The 18,994-nt window shown below is 39.9% G+C and overlaps 1 protein-coding gene across 2 annotated transcripts in view; it reads right to left on the minus strand.

Moving 5' to 3' along the window:
• Positions 1-669: 669 nt before the first annotated feature.
• Positions 670-18,994, minus strand: part of LOC114247098 (uncharacterized) — a 32,358-nt gene continuing 14,033 nt past the window's right edge. For both annotated transcript variants that reach the window (XM_089737956.1, XM_089737955.1), the window contains exons 3-10: positions 16,097-16,162; positions 15,068-15,193; positions 8,688-8,750; positions 7,865-8,005; positions 6,207-6,322; positions 3,541-3,722; positions 2,152-2,335; positions 670-858 (exon numbers count right to left, since the gene is read on the minus strand). In XM_089737956.1, the coding sequence (XP_089594082.1) occupies positions 723-858; positions 2,152-2,335; positions 3,541-3,722; positions 6,207-6,322; positions 7,865-8,005; positions 8,688-8,750; positions 15,068-15,193; positions 16,097-16,126 (978 nt within the window). In that variant the 5' untranslated portion in view covers positions 16,127-16,162 and the 3' untranslated portion in view covers positions 670-722. The remainder of the gene's footprint in view (positions 859-2,151; positions 2,336-3,540; positions 3,723-6,206; positions 6,323-7,864; positions 8,006-8,687; positions 8,751-15,067; positions 15,194-16,096; positions 16,163-18,994) is intronic.

Here is an 18,994-nt window from a genome sequence, read left to right on the forward strand (position 1 = left end):
GTTTTTAGACTATCCTAGACTTTGTACACTCCCGCCCTGTTGGTAGAAACACTGACAAACGTTGACACAACTGAACCCTTGTGTCAACGAGTTTTCGACCTGCATTATACTCATACATGTAGGAGTAATGTCAGAGACTTTTTGGCGGGAGCACGAGGAGCGAAGTTGTGTGAATTGTTTTACTTTGTCTATTTAGTGTTTCTTCAGGTTTAAATGTGCAATAAAGGTATCAGTAAAAGTGCACAAATGTGGGAGAATAACACAAAGCCACTGGATGTAGCTTTTAAGGAGCCTCCAAAAAATCCACTGAAAAAGTCTCAGTAAATCACCGTTTTACTGAGATTATATTTCATGCCATATCATCTCATCTCATTTCATTTAATTTCATGCCAATTGTTTAATGTTTCAAATTAATCATCTTCATTTCATTTCACCTAATATCATCATTTTTTATTAAAAAAAATTATAAAAGATTAGGCTGTATGGTAAGATACCTTTACTTTTCCAGTTGAAAAAATAGGACTACTACCTACTACTTACTACCGTGTAGTTGACAGCTTCAGTTGTCAGCTATCAAATGTCACCGTCCGATTGTTGCTACTGTCATTAAAATTCAAAATTTCGATGACGTTCCTTTAAGTCTTATAAAAAGGGTGTTCAAAAATAAAATAACAAAAAACGTTTTTTTTTTTTCGTTTATAATGCTTTACGACGTCGACATCTCAGTCGGCTCTGAGACATCTGTCCGCGCACCTCTTGAGGCAGTCCGCGTCGTTTCTGCAGTGAGCTCGGCAGCTGGACTGGCATCGCGTTACCGTGCGCACGTTGGTACGCGAAAGACGCTCTTCAAACATGATGCTGAAGTAAACGAGGTGGTGGAATTACAATTTTTTTAAACCTGTTTGGGCAAAGATTTCCTATCGATTGTTTTCAGTTGGGCACTGATTATGAAGTATCGGTAATACCAAGAAGAGGTGCCGCCATTAACCTTGTGATCGACGCCTTAAATTTTTATTTTTATTACTTAGATGGGTGGACGAACTCACAGCCCACCTGGTGTTAAGTGGTTGCTGGAGCCCATAGACATCTACAACGTAAATGCGCCACCCACCTTGAGACATAAGTTCTAAGGTCTCAAGTATAGTTACAACGGCTGCCCTACCCTTCAAACCGAAACGCATTTCTGCTTCACGGCAGAAATAGGCAGGGCGGTGGTACCTACCCGCGCGGACTCACAAGACGTCCTACCACCAGTAAAAAACGTGGATTCATGGAACAACAGCTGTCTCCCCTCAAGACAAAACGCATGGCTGATGGGAGACAGGAATAGACAAGTCAGTGCTCTCTATCAGGGCTTATATTACGCCCTATTAGCAACGTCAATTGAAGATAGTAGGATGTTAGTTTGATACTCAGAGAACGCTACTACTTGCTCTCCGGGGAATCCTTACGACATCCACGGGAAAAGAATTGGGGTGCTTTTATAGAACATCACATAGCCAATGGTGAGAAGGAAGTAGGGTTCTCATAAAAAAAGGTGAAGTAACCAATCCAGTTTCATTAGGACAGGTGGGCGAGGAAAGGCTCAGCCAGGAGGGGTGGGATTTGCTAACAGCTGGCCGTGCGCCTCCGAAGGAGATCTAACAACTCAAGAGCAATTGCTTCGCGAATGAATCTACTATCAGTTTTTTTTCCTACCCAAGCTGATGGTCTAGAGAGACCATGTCAGCGTCGCCGGGCTAGTAGGTGAGCTCACGGGTTCAAACCTGACGACGTTGCTAACACGAACCCTAGCAAGAGCCGTGCTTCGCAGAATCTGCCACCGTATCGGAAACGCGACTCACTGAGAAGATCCGGCGAGAAACTCAGTAGGCTGTGTCTGTGGGTTAATTTACTCGCCAAGCCTTTCGTCGCAAGCGACTGGTTCGACGAGAACGATGACCGGAAACCGGATCGGAATTGCGACTAGCTGAGAAGATCTGGCGAGAAACTCAGCGGGCTGATGTTTAAGTTAGGTTGCACGTCGAACTCTTTGCTGAGTTTAACGAGTACGGTTACTAGAGTCCCTAAGTCTAGTGCTAGAGTTGAAGGCGTCTAATGCAAGAGTTATTGGATCTGATGGATCAGTGAGGACTGATTCCATAATAATACCTGTCGATAAATGGCACGGATGTGCATGTAGCCGCGTCGCAGTGCAGGACCGGGGGTGCCACGGCGGCCATCAGGGAGCTGTCCTCGCCCACCACGTACGGAATGTGGTCAATGTAAACATTGTCGAATAGGCACATGCGCTTCATGTACTCTTCGGGGTGAGTGAACAGCGTCGGCGGTATTCCTGGATACAAAATTGAAATAAATTGTTGTCCCCATTTTAGTATAATTGGACTTTTTTTATTGCTTAGATGGGTGGACGAGCTCACAGCCCACCTAATGTTAAGTGGTTACTGGAGCCCATAGACATCCACAACGTAAATGCGCCACCCACCTCAAGATATAAGTTCTAAGGTCTCAGTATAGTTACAACGGCTACCCCACCCTTCGAACCGAAACGCATTACTGCTTCACGGCGGAAATAGGCGGGGTGGTGGTACCTACCCGTGTGGACTCCCAAGAGGTCCTACCACCAGTAATTACGCAAATTATAATTTTGCGGGTTTCATTTTTATTACACGATGTTATTCCTTCACCGTGGAAGTCAATCGTTAACATTTGTTGAAAATACGTGAAATACGTACTATTTCATTAGAAAAATTGGTACCCGCCTGCGGGATTCGAACACCGGTGCATCGCTTCATACGAATGCAACGGACGTCTTATCCTTTAGGCCACGACGACTTTAGTTTTTTGCTTGACTTTAGTTGCTTGGATGATTGAAGACCAATCGCGCTGGTGGCGAGTGTGTTAGTGGCTAGTCAGGGGCTCGCTAGATTCGTGCGAGGAGGGTAGTTTGTTTTAATTCTTTCATTTTGTTAATTTAGTGTATCTTCAGGTTTAAATGTGTAATGACATTTGCGTATTCACCGAAAGAGCGAACGTGTGGGGGATTTAAAGAGAAGTCGCTTAGAAGTGACTTCTTCAGTTGATTCTATTTATATATATTTCGGTCAAGAGCATTTATCTTGGTGAGATAACTCTCCTACGTCCTTTGCTGGACGTAGGAGACAAGCCTCCCCCAAGCTTCGCCATAATGCCCAGCCCCACTCGAGAACTTAGCGAGCGCAAGACTGCGCTATAACGGTGGTTTTAGGTACCCCAAGTACAGGACTCGGTGAGTAAATTAGCCCAGACACGGCCCAGTGAGTTTCTCGCCGGATCTTCTCTGTGGGTCACGTTTCCGATCCAGTGGTAGATTCTGCGAAGCACGGCTCTTGCTAGGGTTAGTGTTAGTCGTCAGATTTGAGCCCCGTGAGTTCACCTATTTGTTAAGGTTACGCTGACATGGTCTTTGAAGACCATCAGCTTAGGTGGGAAAAAAAAATTGCGCTAGAAATAGATAGAACGCAGTCCCGTGTGGACTTACAAGTCCTTAACCCGACTCACCGACTGCGTAGTATCTCGTGTTGCACATGTGCTCCTGTATCAGCTCGGAGCGGTTGTTGAACCAGCCGATCAGCCACTTCAGGTCCTCGAACTTGGTGATCTCATCGTTGATAACCTTCCGGGTCAGACGCAGATACTCCACGTCGGCTTCTATCACGGATTCGTCTTTGTCCTCGCCGTAACTGAAGATTGTTTTTTTTTTATTGCTTAGATGGATGGACGAGCTCACAGCCCACCTGGTGTTAAGTGGTTACTGGAGCCCATAGACATGTACAACGTAAATGCGCCACCCACCTTGAGATATAAGTTGTAAGGTCTCAGTATAGTTACAACGGCTGCTCCACTCTTCAAATCGAAACGCATTACTGCTTCATGGCAGAAATAGGCAGGGTGGTGGTACCTACCCGTGCGGACTCACAAGAGGTCCTACCACCAGTTATTGCACAGACGTGCGCACGAGCATATTAAGTGGCTACCGAAGCCCGTAAACGTAACAACGTTAAGGCCGCTACTCGCTTTGAGAGCTGTGTGCTTAGTACGAGTTTTTTAACGTTCTCGATAGCGTAAAAGTAAACTCATATTTGTATGGAATGGGATCGTTTGTGTACGTTTGCCGCTAAGGGAGCTTTTTTTTTTCTTTCGGGCCGGGTGCCGAACCTCGTATGAGGTCCCCGCGCCTAGGGGGCGCGCGTGATATGTGGGACTCAACGATCTGCCGGTGTTGAGAGCAGACCGCGGGCCCAAGGAATTTTAGGGCCCACCCACTAAACGACTCCCCTGCACTTTTACACCCGACGTCCGATCTCCGTCCGGAGTCAGAACCCGGTCAGAGTAGGGGGGTTCCCGCGGTCAACACTACAACCAGACACGCGGCGCCACCCCGAGGACGACCGACCGACGGGTCGTCGAGGCCATAGTCGACGACCAACGACGTCGGTCTCCGCGGTACGGCGGCCCTGCCAGGCCGCCCGGGCGATGCCGCTGGTGTTCCGGGATACCCCGCTGGGCCAGAACCAGCCTGCCGGGTCGGAACGCAATACACCGCCGACCGGGTTGCTCTTCCACAGTATGCTCGGCGACGACAGTCCCGACAGGGCCGCTGTTCCAACTGCATACAAAATTGGGTTAACTTTTACGCTATCGAGAACGTTAAAAAATAATAGTTTAAAAAAACTAACAAAATACGCTTTTATACAAAATCCAACAAAAAAAAAGAAAATACTACTAGATGCTTTTCAGGATATTATCAAAATAGGTAACCCTTCTACTACTATATCTGTTCATAAAATATTTATAACTACTGATACCATGCACCCCACGCTTTTTTTACAGTAAAATCATTTTTTAGTTGAATTTCAATTATTCAATTGATTTTTTTATCGCGGGAAACTGTTTTATTGTTTTTAGAGAATTTCGCTATTTGACAACTAATGCTGTTACCCGTATGTACCGTACCGGCTCATTAATTTTGTTAGCCAGCGCGAATGTATACCGCCATCTTGTTTATTTTTGCCTCGCGAAAAAACATTTTATAATGCATTGGGTAATGGAAATGGTTTCGACTTCAGTGTCCATAAAATCACTAATACTTTATAAACAAAACAAAAAAAAAACGATATAAAAGCAAGTCGAATCAAAAAAATCAATACTGTCGTTACCGATGTCAGGATGTTATAGCGAAATTAGCGAAGTTACAAAACTATTGTATCATCATCGGCCCTCGACGCGCGTGCGAATTGTCATGTCAATAGGACGTCTTTAATGTAAGAAAATTACTTTCAAAAATTCCGATATAGATATGTAGATACAGGACAGGAGCTGGTGGTAGGACCTCTTGTGAGTCCGCGCGGGTAGGTACCACCGCCCTGCCTATTTCTGCCGTGAAGCAGTAATGCGTTTCGGCTTAAAGGGCGGGGCAGCCGTTGTAACTATACTGAGACCTTAGAACTTATATCTCAAGGTGGGTGGCGCATTTACGTTGTAGATGTCTATGGGCTCCAGTAACCACTTAACACCAGGTGGGCTGTGAGCCCGTCCACCCATCTAAGTAATAAAAACAAAAAAAGATACGGCTTAATAAGTACACATCGTATATTATAGGATACTAGCGGACCCGACAGACGTTGTCCTGCAAAAATTCATTCAAATAGGTACCGACTGCAGCGCCATCTGCCAGGCTGATTTGTGAATCTAAACCATCCAGGGCGCCACCCAAACGCATACAAAAAAAATCAATCAAATCGGTCCAGCCGTTTAGGAGGAGTTCAATGACATACACACGTATAGTAGAATTATATATGTATATAAAGACTAGCTGACCTGGCAGACTTCGTAGTGCCTCAATTGATAAATAAACCTAAACTTTTGTATAAAATAAACTTAAAACAAACAAAAGGAATCCGTCCGACGGGGGACACATCAAAGGAAAAACAAAATTATTATTTTTATTTAATTCCGAGCATTTTCATATTTATCTACCTTTTAAACCTTCTCTGGACTTCGACAAATAATTCAAGACCAAAATTAGCCAAATCGGTCCAACCGCTCTCGAGTTTTAGCGAGACTAACGAACAGCAATTCATTTTTATATAAATAGATAGATAGATATCGAATATCTTCTGATCAGAGCTCATAACTTCCAGGCAACTAACAAAAGTAGTTCTTACTTTCGGTACTGCATCTTCAAGATCGCTTCGGCCATGTGGATTCTGAAGATCACTCCCGGCCTCAGGTGAGCCTGGTAAAGATCCTTAGGCATCTCCACAAAGCCGGACTCCCATTGCTGAAACATATTATTTTAACATGTTTAATAACTAGTGAACAAAAATTCATTCGAGTCAATTTTTCTCAAACAACAAGTTATTTTCCGGAATCAGTCTTTAGTTGCCGAACAACGAATTCCATTATTTAGAATTGAATTATAATTGATTAATGAAGTTGCATAATCCAAATTCTTATTTTTTGGTAAATGTCAAACATCTAAATAAAGAATTGTCATTTTTTAGATTTTAAAATTGTACTTTGGTTAGCGCCTGATTGAAAAGAGACGGAAAGAGTACTTTTTCCTTTTATAATTTTATAGACTAAAAAAGATTTTTTATTTTAATAAACTTAAAGAACACATCGCACCCATTTCGAAATTTTTAGATTTTGACTTTAATTCAAAGTGTGCAGCTAGAACGACCCTTTTCAGCGACTCTTAATAATAAAAGTAGCATAGAAAGTAGAGTAAATAGTAAAATACCAAAAGTAGTTTAAAGAGGGACACACTTATCTATCGATCTCTTTCACTTCGTTCCCTTTCTTTACGGCTTTTAGGTTCGAAAATTGTATCACATATTTTCTAAAAATCACATTTTTTAGGTTGGGTTTCTATAGTTCTAAAGGTTCGATAGGTTCATAGGTCAAAAACTTTGTATCCCTTTTTACTAAAATTGCGCGGGCGGAGAAGTAAGAAATTTTCCACACTTATAGAGAATACCTATAGAGAAGAAGTGCACAATGCTAATTTTTTTTTAAATAATGCATAAAAGATACATTAAATCAATAAAGAAAACGTTACACACACTACACACCATATATTTGACGCACACACGCATGCCTACTATTTATTTATTGTCAAACTTTTGTTCTTGACGTCTGTGGTCAAATTGAGAATAGATTAAATATTGTTTGTCTTTATTCATTTATTTTTATAGTGTAGCCTTGGCGAAATTTGTAATTATAGAAGTATAACATACAATCATAATAGTGTACAAACTTACAATTCCAATTAATTATAGTCAAATTTCGACTTCTGCGGGATCTCTAGTATGTTTAAATACTCGATACTGACAACAATGGCGTCGGAAGAATCCAATTGCCATACTTATTTTGTGTACTTTATCATTATTGAAGTCGTCGTGGGCTAACGGATAAGACGTCCTATGTATTCGGGTTGAGCGATGCACCGGTGTTCGAATCCCGCTGGCGGGTACCAATTTTTTTAATGATATACGTCCTCAACAAATGTTCACGATTGACTTCCACGGTGAAGGAAGCCTGCGCGGGTAGGTACTGTCGCCCTGCCTATATCTGTCGTGAATCAGTAATGCGTTTCGGTTTGAAGGGTGGGGCAACCGTTGTAAGTAACTATACTTGAGACCTTCGAACTTATATCTCAAGATGGATGGCGCATTTACGTTGTGGGTGTCTATGGGCTCCAGTAACCACTTAACACCAGGTGGGCTGTGAGCTCGTTCACCCATCTAAGCAAAAAAGTCCTTGAAACAAGGTCTTAAGGTTACTTATTATGAATTCATTGTATTTATTATCTACAGGTTACCTTGACGGGCGGATCGTACGTTTCATATGTGGGCCGGTGTTTTTTGTTTTTTATCTTTTTATTTTTGCTCTGCCGCATGCTGCTGTCGTCGTCGCGGGATCTGCGAGCCTTCGGGCTCCTCGAAGTGGTTGTGTTTCCTGACTGCGAAATGAAGATGGCGGACAAGTTAAATAATACTAGGTCTATACTTAGCGTAGCGGCCGCTTCACAATACTCGCCGAAATAAATTAATCCATAGACACAGCCCACTGAGTTTCTCGCCGGATCTTCTCAGTGGGTCGCATTTCCGATCCGGTGGTAGATTCTGCGAAGCACTGATCTTGCTAGGGTCAGTGTTAGTAACGTCGTCAGGTTTGAGCCCCGTGAGCTCACCTACTAGTTAAGGTTATGTTACGGGGTTCAGCTACGCGTGGACTGGTAGGCAAGCTCACGGGCTCAAACTGAGAGAATTTGCTAACACTAGCCTTAGCTAGCGCAGTGCTTCGTAGAATCTACTACCGGATCGGAAAGGCGACCCACTGAGAAGATTCGGCGAGAAACTCAGTGGGCTATGTCTATGGGTTAATTCACTTTTCGAGCCCTTCGTCACAAGCGAAGGGTTCAACGGTGACCGGTGCTTGAGGTACCTAAAATCACCGTTACTGGATCGGGAGGATCCGTAATGACGTGCTTTGGGCGACGTCGACTGCTTACCATTCGGTCTACAGGATTGAGTATGAATTACAGCGGGCGTGCACCGTACTCTCCATACTATTTACAAATAATCTTAACAACTTTGATGTTGATCCATCGCTTTAGAATCGATTGATAAATTAGTCCTTACCTCAAATTCATCGCTTGGCGTACTATTATACTTCATTCGACGCCTGCTTTTGCCGCGGCGGCGCTGGAATGCGATAATGAAATTAAAGAATTTTTTGACCATCCTGCAATGTTCTGAGGAATTATTCTAAGAGATTCCGTTGTCTCGTTTTCTGGTAACCCAAACAATTTCGCCGGTTGTGTTCCAGAGAACATTTTTTCCATGTACAATCGGTCTCTGGAACGAAACCTGGTCTTTCTATGAATTACTTTTCTTCATACGATGATTAAGAAAGAGATCTATTGTATTTCTTCCAGTAGGAGCGTCTTTGGTCGACAGTAACCTGTTCATACCTGGTAAGTTATATGCTAATATTTTTTATTAGTTAATCTGGAGAACGAGCTTACGGTCTGCCTGGCATTGATTGGTTATCGGAGACCATAGACATCAACAACGTAATTGCCTCAGCCCATGTTGAGACATGAGTTCTAAATTTTAGATTTACAGTACAATGGCTGCAGAAATATATACAGATTACAGATAGAAATAGATACAGATATAGATGGAATGGTGTTGGCAGGGCATCTTTCGGGCTCTTAAGATGCTCATAAGAAAATTCACAAGATGCATAAGATGCTCATAAGAAAACCGCTATCAACGGTCTTTAGTCAGTGTAATAAGATCAAGATGAGCAATTCATTGAAAATTTATAGAGAACGCTACAGTTTTGTGTGTTCTACCAGCTTTGCGTTTTTCATAGCAAGTCGTTTAAACGTCACAGTCGCTATCTACATCTTTAGAGGCTTGGAGGAAACGGAACAGAGAAAATCATCCATCGATCGAGTGAAATTTTTTAGTGTGAATTTTTTTACTGGTGGTAGAACGTCTTTTGAGTCCGCGCGGGTAGGTACCACCACCCTGCCTATTTCTGCCGTGAAGCAGTAATGCGTTTCGGTTTGAAGGGTGGGGCAGCCGTTGTAACTATACTGAGACCTTAGAACTTATATCTCAAGGTGGGTGGCGTATTTACGTTGTAGATGTCTATGGGCTTCAGTAACCACTTATCACCAGGTGGGCTGTGAGCTTGTCCACCCACCTAAGCAATAAAAAAAAAGTCCGTAGACTGACCGCACAGAGACCTTTCCAGCTTCACCAGAACAGTCGAGCAAGCACGGGCTAAGCCCGGAGGGGTGGGATTTGCTAACAGCTGCCCGAGTGCCTCCAAAGGAGACCTAACAACTCAAGACAACAACTGCTTCGCGAATGAATCGTTGTTGTTCGGAACTTGTCTATTTGCAAACGTATCTTGAAAATGTCGTTAGCGCAATTCAGGCCTCTAAAAGAAACACTGAAAGAAGAAAGGACGACTTTTGGCGGGAACGCGAGGTGCAAAGTTGTGTGATTTGTTTTATTTTGTCTATTTAGTTTTCTTCAGGTTTAAATGTATAATAACGATGGTTTATCAACTGTTTAGTATCTGTGAAAGTGCACAAATGTGGGAAAATCAAACAAAGCCGCTGGACGTAGCTTCTTGAGGTCTTCCAAAAAGCCCACTGAAAAATTCTCAGTAAATAACCACCATTTTATTGAGATTACATTTCCTCCCATATCTCATTTAATTTCATGCCAATTGATTCATTTGCCCAATTAATCAACTTAATTTCACTTTATATTATCATGTTTCATATAAAAAAAATTGTAAACGATCAGGCTGTATGGTATGATACCTTTGCCTTTCCAGTTAGAAATAATATATAGATAAAATAAATATAAATAATTTCTATTTATTTTTATTGCTTAGATGTGTAAACGAGCTCACAGCCCACTAGGTGTTAAGTGGTTACTCGAGCCCTTAGACATCTACAACGTAAACCCACCTTGAGATATGAGTTCTAATGTCTCAGTAAAGTTACAACGGCTGCCCCACCCTTCAAACCGAAACGCATTACTACTAAAAGCAGAAACAGAAAAAGTCCCTTCCTAGGGTACGTCGCAATGGATGTACCACCGGAGATATCACCCGAATAGAGTTGACGTTCTAAATCCCTATGCAGCAGATAAAAGACCAAGCTGCGTCGATCCCACGTTTTATCCGATAAGGGTAAAGGTACTATTACACATGCTCTAAAATAGCATGCTAAAAAGCGTGCTATTGAGTATGCTCAATACGAGCATGCTTATGAACAGTTTACATTTGCTAGCAATAGGCATGCTAGTTTTAAGTATGCTATTTATTTATGTATTTTATCTATGTATTTATATTATACCTGTTGCAAACGACTGATCGATACTAGCATGTTTAATAACCAAACCTGTTTAGACGCGCATTAGGCACGCCCCCTTCCACCCGTGCCGCAAAAATCGCACGCCTGTTGATATTTAAGCAAACTCGAAATGAGCATGCTACTTTTGAGCAACATTCCGACACACACGCTACTAAGTAGCAACTGCTCAATAGAAGCATGCTACTTTTGAGCAACATTCCGACACACACGCTACTAAGTGGCAACTGCTCAATAGAAGCATGCTACTTTTGAGCAACATTCCGACACACACGCTACTAAGTAGCAACTGCTCAATAGAAGCATGCTTTCATGCTTGAAATGAGCGTAACAGTACCTTAAGACCACCAAGAATTTGGCAACACAAAAAAAAACACAAAAACTCCTTAATCCGTTTATTGGTTACTCCTCAAGGTCTCTAGGTTCAGTGATCGAATCCACGAAAACGACAGAGTTACATTCAGCCGCGTCGCATTGCAGCATCGGAGGCACCTCGACCGGCGTTACGGTATACTCATCTCCGATCACGTAAGGGTTGCCGTCTATCCACAGAGCATCGAAGAGGCAATAGATATGAACTTTGATCGTCATGTAGCTTATGAATTTGTAAATCCTGCCGCCACACTCTCCTAAATGCTCCTTGATGCTCCTGTCGGTTTTGTACATGAGCAGTAGATTGTGGAACTTGGTGATCTCGTCCATAACGATCTTCTTTATCAGGTTCGTGTATATGATGTCCGCTTCTATATGCCTCTCCGGGTCCTCGTACATTCGCTGTTTGATACGTAAAATGGCGTCTGACATTCGCACCCTGAATATGACGCCCGGATTCATCTGGTCCGGCAGGATACCCGGCTTCTTTGTTGTGGTCGTGAACTCGAGGATCCTGTCTTTGACCGGTTCCGGGTAGAGATAGTGGTGGGGTCGCTCGCGAAGCTTCGGGCCGCTGACCGTGTCGAAGCGACGGGTGTTCTGCGTTAGAAAGAAACGTTCGTCAGTCTCGTCGATTCTGCGATTGTATAATTTACGCGATCTTTCGTTTCGTTACGTGTGTTTCGACGTTCTCCCGTCTCTAGGTACATGTTTATAAATGATTCTAGTTTTGTGTTCGAGATGGCGCTCTCCTCGTTTCAATTCGTTTATAATTTCTATTTGAGCTTCAAAGTTTTACATAAATCACGGATCTGCTCGTGTAGGTTTTTATTTTGCGAAATTTCACAATGTTTTACGTAACCTAATTAACGTTACGCATTCATTTTTTCTTCTTGTATAAGCTTCCCTAGCTCTCTTCAAAAGCGTAAGTTTTGTATTAGTTAAAATAGATTAAGCTGTTGCATAGCACCTAACACCAACACGCCTACCATGTAGCTCGCGTTCAACACATTCACACGTTGCGCTTGTGTAATGTTTGTGAATAAGCGCGCGGCGTGACGTCGCACTACATGCGCGTCATGAAAAGTCTGCCCATCTCTCTCTCGCGCGATCTAGCTTATGAGTGTGAAGGGGACAGTTAATGTTTTGCTTTTGTTAATGTTTATAAATATAGCGTAATCTTATTTTATTCTTGTTTTAATATTAAATTATTATTGTCTAATTATAATTGCTTAAGTTAATAAAAAATCGGATGTTGGTCCCAATATATTGGCAGTCTGGTCCTTCATATCGTCAGTTGGGTCCAACCCATTGGCAGGTTGGTTCAAGATATCGGTAGTCGGGTTCAACATGGCAGCAATTACACACATACACAAACACATCGCGCGAGCACTCAGAACCAACTTCCTCTCCGATCTATGATATATTATAGTAGTAGATTACAATAATTATTGTTATGATCGCCGCCATTAGATGTATTTAGTGATAGACAATGATCGCACTATATGGCAACAACGAGGTCAATGTTCCCGTTCATAATCCGCATTACAAACTCGCCATGACAGAAAAATGGCACGAGTAGCTCCTACGAATCTCGAAAAACTTTAAGCACCTTTATCTCAGGACCGGGTGAGTCGATTCAAATTGCTTCTTCATTAGACACTGAGACCAAAAAGTTGTTCGCCGACAAATTTTTTGACTCATATGCGTTTAAATCGAATTAAACCTTTAATTACGACTGTCGTATAATTAACGTCAGCGACAATTTCAAAGACACGCCCACTGAGTTTCTCACCGGATCTTCTCAGTGGGTCGTGACTCTGTATCAAGTCGAGGCCAAAATAGGTCCCTCGAATCCGCTGACAGTTAGGTGGCTAAAAAATGATACCAGTATCTAAACGGTTGATTGTCAACGTTTTTATTCGATTAAGCGAGACACACGCCATCAGTATTGTTAGGCGCAACGCACAATGTTGGAATAAACTGTTTTCAAGCCTCAATTCGAAGGAGAAATCTCATAGCGCTCCAATTCTGATGGGGAAATGGGGAAGGTAATTCCAGACGTAGAGGCTACGTAGAACAAATTACTTCTAGGAAAGCCCTCTTTTGGTTACAATTAGGGTTGGATTCTGCCTCGGTGAAGGATGCGATAGTTGAAGGTTGGATTTATATTAAATGAAATCTTGCAATCGTCTGCGTATTCGCAAAAAAATATATATATACTCGGCACGTCACTAATTCGCGCGCGAAGGAAGGAGGTCGGCTTCTGGCCCAGAAAAAAAAACCGCTCACATTACCGGGAGCAGAGTAAAAACATCGTTCGGTTTTCGAAATTTGAAATAATTGACATGACATCCTCAAATATTAAGTGAATAATCTATTATGACATCTATGTAGATGTTTGGCTCTATGTATATTAAATATGCTTCGTTCAAACTTGTAGTAATTTGTAGATAATAGTTTCGTCTTTCTGAAGTGGACAGGGTATCTTTTAATCATCATAATAGTCATCTCATCATAAGAACATATTATTGTAATGAGCTCCTCTTTGCTAAACATATTTTAAAACGACCTATAATATTTATCTTTTAAACTTTAAACTGTAAAGTTACATCGACATCATTAGGAAAAAAGAAAAAAATGATCGCTTAAATTATGCATCACTAATTAGGCATGTTAGATATAAAAATATTCTTGGAAATATGGCCTTACGTATTTAATTTCTAATATATCTAAACAAACATAATTATGTTAATTACAGTAATAATATAATCGTAATAATGAGGTCAAGTAGAGTTCAAACATATAGAGGGTATTGTCCACAGACAAAATTATTTATTGGCCCTTCATTATAATTTCACATTTTCCCGTGTTAAGTGTGCAATCTGTATAAATAATTTAATATGTATTTTCTCGCAAAATGAAACAAAGCCGCTGGAGGTAACTTCTCGGGATCCTCCAAGAAATCCCTTTAAAAAAAGAGATATATTTCATCCCATATTATCTCGTATCATTTCATCTCAGTTGATTAATTTGGGTTACCTTCGTTTTTTTATTATTCATAAACGGTAAATTATTAAAACGGCGAATTGTAAGAATCTTATTACTTCACCCTAGCTAATGCGCAAACCGTGCGGGAGCCAAAAAATAAGGAAGAACAAAAAAGATGTGTGGTGTCGTGGGACACCGGATAGGAACGAAGTTCCCCATTAAAAAATATTAATTTAAAGTTCTATTCGAGTAATGAAGAAAGAGAGAGAGAGACAGACAGACAGACAGAGAAACATGCGACACCGCACAGCTTACAATAGCTTACTATAGCAAAAAGTGTCGTGACAACTTTTCGTAAGAATTTATAGCAAAAAGTGTCGTGACAACTTTTCGTAAGAATTTTTTCCGTCTAGCCCCCTTTCTCAACGCGCGATAAGGAACTTCGTTCCAAAAGTGTCGTGACAACTTTTCGTAAGAATTTATAGCAAAAAGTGTCGTGACAACTTTTCGTAAGAATTTTTTCCGTCTAGCCCCCTTTCACAACGCGCGATAAGGAACTTCGTTCCAATATTTGTAGTTCACTGAAGTATTGTAGCTTTTGGCGGGAATGTCAACTGTCATGTCGTGTCAACTATTTTGTCTGTCAGTCAGCTAACGGCCAGACCATAGATTTCACAATGTGCTGCCTTCTTGAACCATTAGTCACATGTGGCATTATTGACAATTTTATGGTAATGTAATCGACAGACTACATACCTTAGCTTTGCGTTTTATTCTGTTGCTGCCTTGGTCGCCGTCGTTGTTGAGATACGACTCGAATTTGGAGAAGTCGAATGTTGGCCACGTCTCGTCGTTAGCTTTGGTCGCTTCCAAGGGATCGTCCTGTGGGAATTAAATAATATTGTTATAACAATAACATTAGGTATATACATAGGAACAAATCACGCACGTTCATCCGGCCTCAAATTAAGATTCCCTGTGCTATGGGTACTACAGAATAAAATAAAGTTAGTAAAAGATAAACGCGTCATACTAAATTTTTATTGAACACTCCTAATATTTACATTAAATTTTCGTCAAATAATGTAACTATACTTCATAAAAGTAATAGTATTTGTTCGTTTGCTTATCCTTTTTACACGTCGAAAGGAAGCAATTAATTATAGTCGAAGTTCGACTATAATTAATTGAAATTATAAGTTTGTACACTATCATGATTATATTGTCAGAGCCTATATTAGCGTTACCCTAGCGTATAGGTGAGCTCTCGGGGCTCAAACTGGAAGTGTTGCTAACACTGACCCTAGCAAGAGCCGTGCTTCGCAGAATCTACCACCGGATCGGAAACACGACCCACTGAGAAGATCCGGTGAGAAACTCAGTGGGCTGTATCTATGGGATCCTTAGTGGGTCGCGATTCCGATCCAGTGATAGATTCAGCGAAGCCATGGCCTTGTCAGGACTAGTGTTAGCAAATACTTCAAATTAAGCCCGTGAACTCATATACCCGTCCGCGCGTAGCTAGAATAACTCCTTAGGTTACCAGCGAACAGGTACAGGATAAATATAGAAAAGGTCGTCTCAGGCCAATATCAAAAACCGGTCTGGCTGTAATTATACCTAATCTATGAAGACAGGTGGGTTAATGGCTTAAGAAAGTACTAATGTACTGTTAAGCGCTGGGGTGCGGAATAAATAAAAATTTGCGCCGTAACGCGTTACGTAATGAAGCGGTTTACCCTCACATATGAAGTTATCAGTTCAAAGAATCACATATGAACCTACCTTAGCGTGCGGAACCTTTTTGGGATTCATCAAATTGACTGGCTGCTCGTAGATTTCATCTTTGACCTGATAAAAAACCATTGTAGCTTATCATAAATTCAAACTTTTTTCTACGTATTTATTAATAAAAATAATTTAAAAATTACTTTTTGGAAGGTAGTACGCGAAATATGAAGATGCGTGATTTTTTTTCTTTCGTTAATTCAGTGTTAATATAATGTTACGATAGTAAGAGTAACGCCATCTATTGCCGCATAGTCGAACGAATATCGAAGGATCTAGTAGCACCTAGAACGTTCGAGAAGTACAACGCCATCTATTGACAGACAACGGAAACACAATACTCGAAATGTGTGGAATATTCTCGATAATTCTAGGGATGTGGTATCGGCTATAAGTATAGATAATATAAATTACTTATATTATAATGATATTGTTTAAAATATAAATTTAAATAGAGATATTCAGGGATTTAAATGTTTCGTATTTATATGTCTACAGAAAAACCTTTATTATTTAAGAATCTTTAGTTTTTAAAAAGGATATTTTCTGTTTCATTGGGTCATGGAGTGAAGTCGGTTATTCAGTAGAAAGAGAGTTGAGTTTTATATAGTTTATTAATACTGTTTACTGTTTAATCTATACTAATATATAAATCTACAGTGGTTTTTACGGATGTTCCGTTATAACTACTGAACCGTGCATCCGATTGATTTGAAACATGGTATCCATGTAGAAAATACATGTACTTAATGGATAGGCTAGTATTTATATGAGTGTTGGACACTAGGGAGTTAGGATAATAACAATGATAAATGAAAATGATAATTTTAAATGCCCAACCAGGCCGGCGAGTACGGCTAGTTATTAATATTAATTTTAAAAGAGAGTAAGGGCTTTAAATGTTGTTTTCTTATTATATCACAGAAAATACAATGAAGTCTTTACTGTTTATTCATTCTGAAATACTCCATAACATTATATATGTGTTATGGGTGTACTACAGGTGAGTGAATATGTTGTTAGATAAATTTATTATAGTTTTAATTTTATATTGTTAATAAACTCGTATTTATATCACAGAAAACGCAGTTAAGTCTCTCATTGTCTAGAGTATTTGATATCATTACATTAATATAATAATTAAAGATTTTTATAAAACTCGAAACTGGTATATAGCAATGGTATCGACAGACTTGATTGCCGTACTAAAAAAAAGTATTTTAAAAAATGTACAGAAATTAAGTTTAGTCTTGGAATGAAAAATAGACATGGCAAAAAAGCAAAATGGCCGACAGTCGCACCGGATCAAATAAGCTCCCGAGGGCATCGATCTAAAAGGTATGTATTTTGCAAAGATCTATAGTGTATATGGGCGCAAACGCCACTATTGGCAATAATTAACATAATAATATATAGTTTAGTTTATTCTATGTTAATATTTATTTATTATTAGCAAGATGAAATTGTTATTCTACCATATTTAATAATTAGCAGACACTGTTTTGATGTGAAAATGTTCAGAATATGTTTAATGTTTATATTATTGTTTAAAAACACAAATGACTGTATAAATAATTAAATATGAATAAAGCATAAATATTGAAAATAATTTATATTATAATTAACAGTAATAATTAAGTATTGTAATTGTTATGCAATGATGTTGTTGGCGCCATCTATTATTAGGCTGGATAATAACATTGTTAGTTAATAGTACTTAAAAGTAATTCATGTAAAATAAATTAAATGTCAGTCATGTAAAAATCACTAAAATATGTATTGTGAATATTAAGCTATATTTTGTGAATTGTTTCGCAGTAATTACATTTGTTTGTATAAAAGAAGTTGTAGTTGCTATAACCATCAATCACAAAATGGCTAATTGTGTAAGAACCACTGAATAACTCAGACGTGGCTTTTTGTTGTAAACAAGCAATGTTAAAGTTTTATAGAATTGTATTGTATTGTCATTATAAAATAACTTATGTGTGAAAACCCTGGCTTAACGCCGACATGTACGTACTGAAAATTTAGATGCAAACCAAATTATGTAATTTAGTAAACGATTATTTTTATTGTACTAATTTGATATTTGCAGTTATAACTTACTAGCGACCCGCCCTCGCTTCGCTTCGGAAACATTAAAACACATGAAACCAAAAAAATAATTTTTTTTTTTTTTTAAAAAGTAGCCTATGTTCATCAGGGACAATATCGGCTTCTAATGGAAAAAGAATTTTTCAAATCGGTCCAGTAGTTTCGGAGCCTATTCGAAACAAACAAACAAACAAATCTTTCCTCTTTATAATATTAGTATAGAAAAATCTTCTAAAACGTACATTACAATTTTAAAACAAGAAAGTTATTATTAAAAACGATCGTGTAACAAAAAAAAAATATATATCTATCCAATTGTTACATTTACAAAATTGAATATGTACTTCATTTATTACGTAACTAAAGGTCAGTATTTAAAAAATATATATATTTCCCAGGCAATATTTACTCGGTCTCTGCTTCTTGGTAATTCTGAGGAACATTTGACAACAAGACCGCTGTTTGTTCGTAGAACAGCACAACAAACTTTGGTGATTTAAATATGAAATTACCGGAAACTAGGTAGGTACTCTCCTGTTGCTTATGAAATAAAACTCTGTGTCTCGTTTTTTTCTCACGGATCGTTTGGAACCTCTGGGTCTGCGGAGGGACTTCGGTTCCCTCTGTATTTTGTACCGTATGATCCATGGGGAATGCTCTGAGGAATTGTTCGAGATGATACCGGCATATCGTTTTTACCATCGCACCGCCCGCCACCGGAGTAGAGTTCATCCATACTACCTGGAGCCACTGCGGTCTTCCACAGTGCGTTTCCAGAGATATTTTTTGCCACGTACC

Source organism: Bombyx mandarina, chromosome 24, assembly GCF_030267445.1.
Source record: "Bombyx mandarina strain Sakado chromosome 24, ASM3026744v2".
Classification (NCBI taxonomy): domain Eukaryota; kingdom Metazoa; phylum Arthropoda; class Insecta; order Lepidoptera; family Bombycidae; genus Bombyx; species Bombyx mandarina.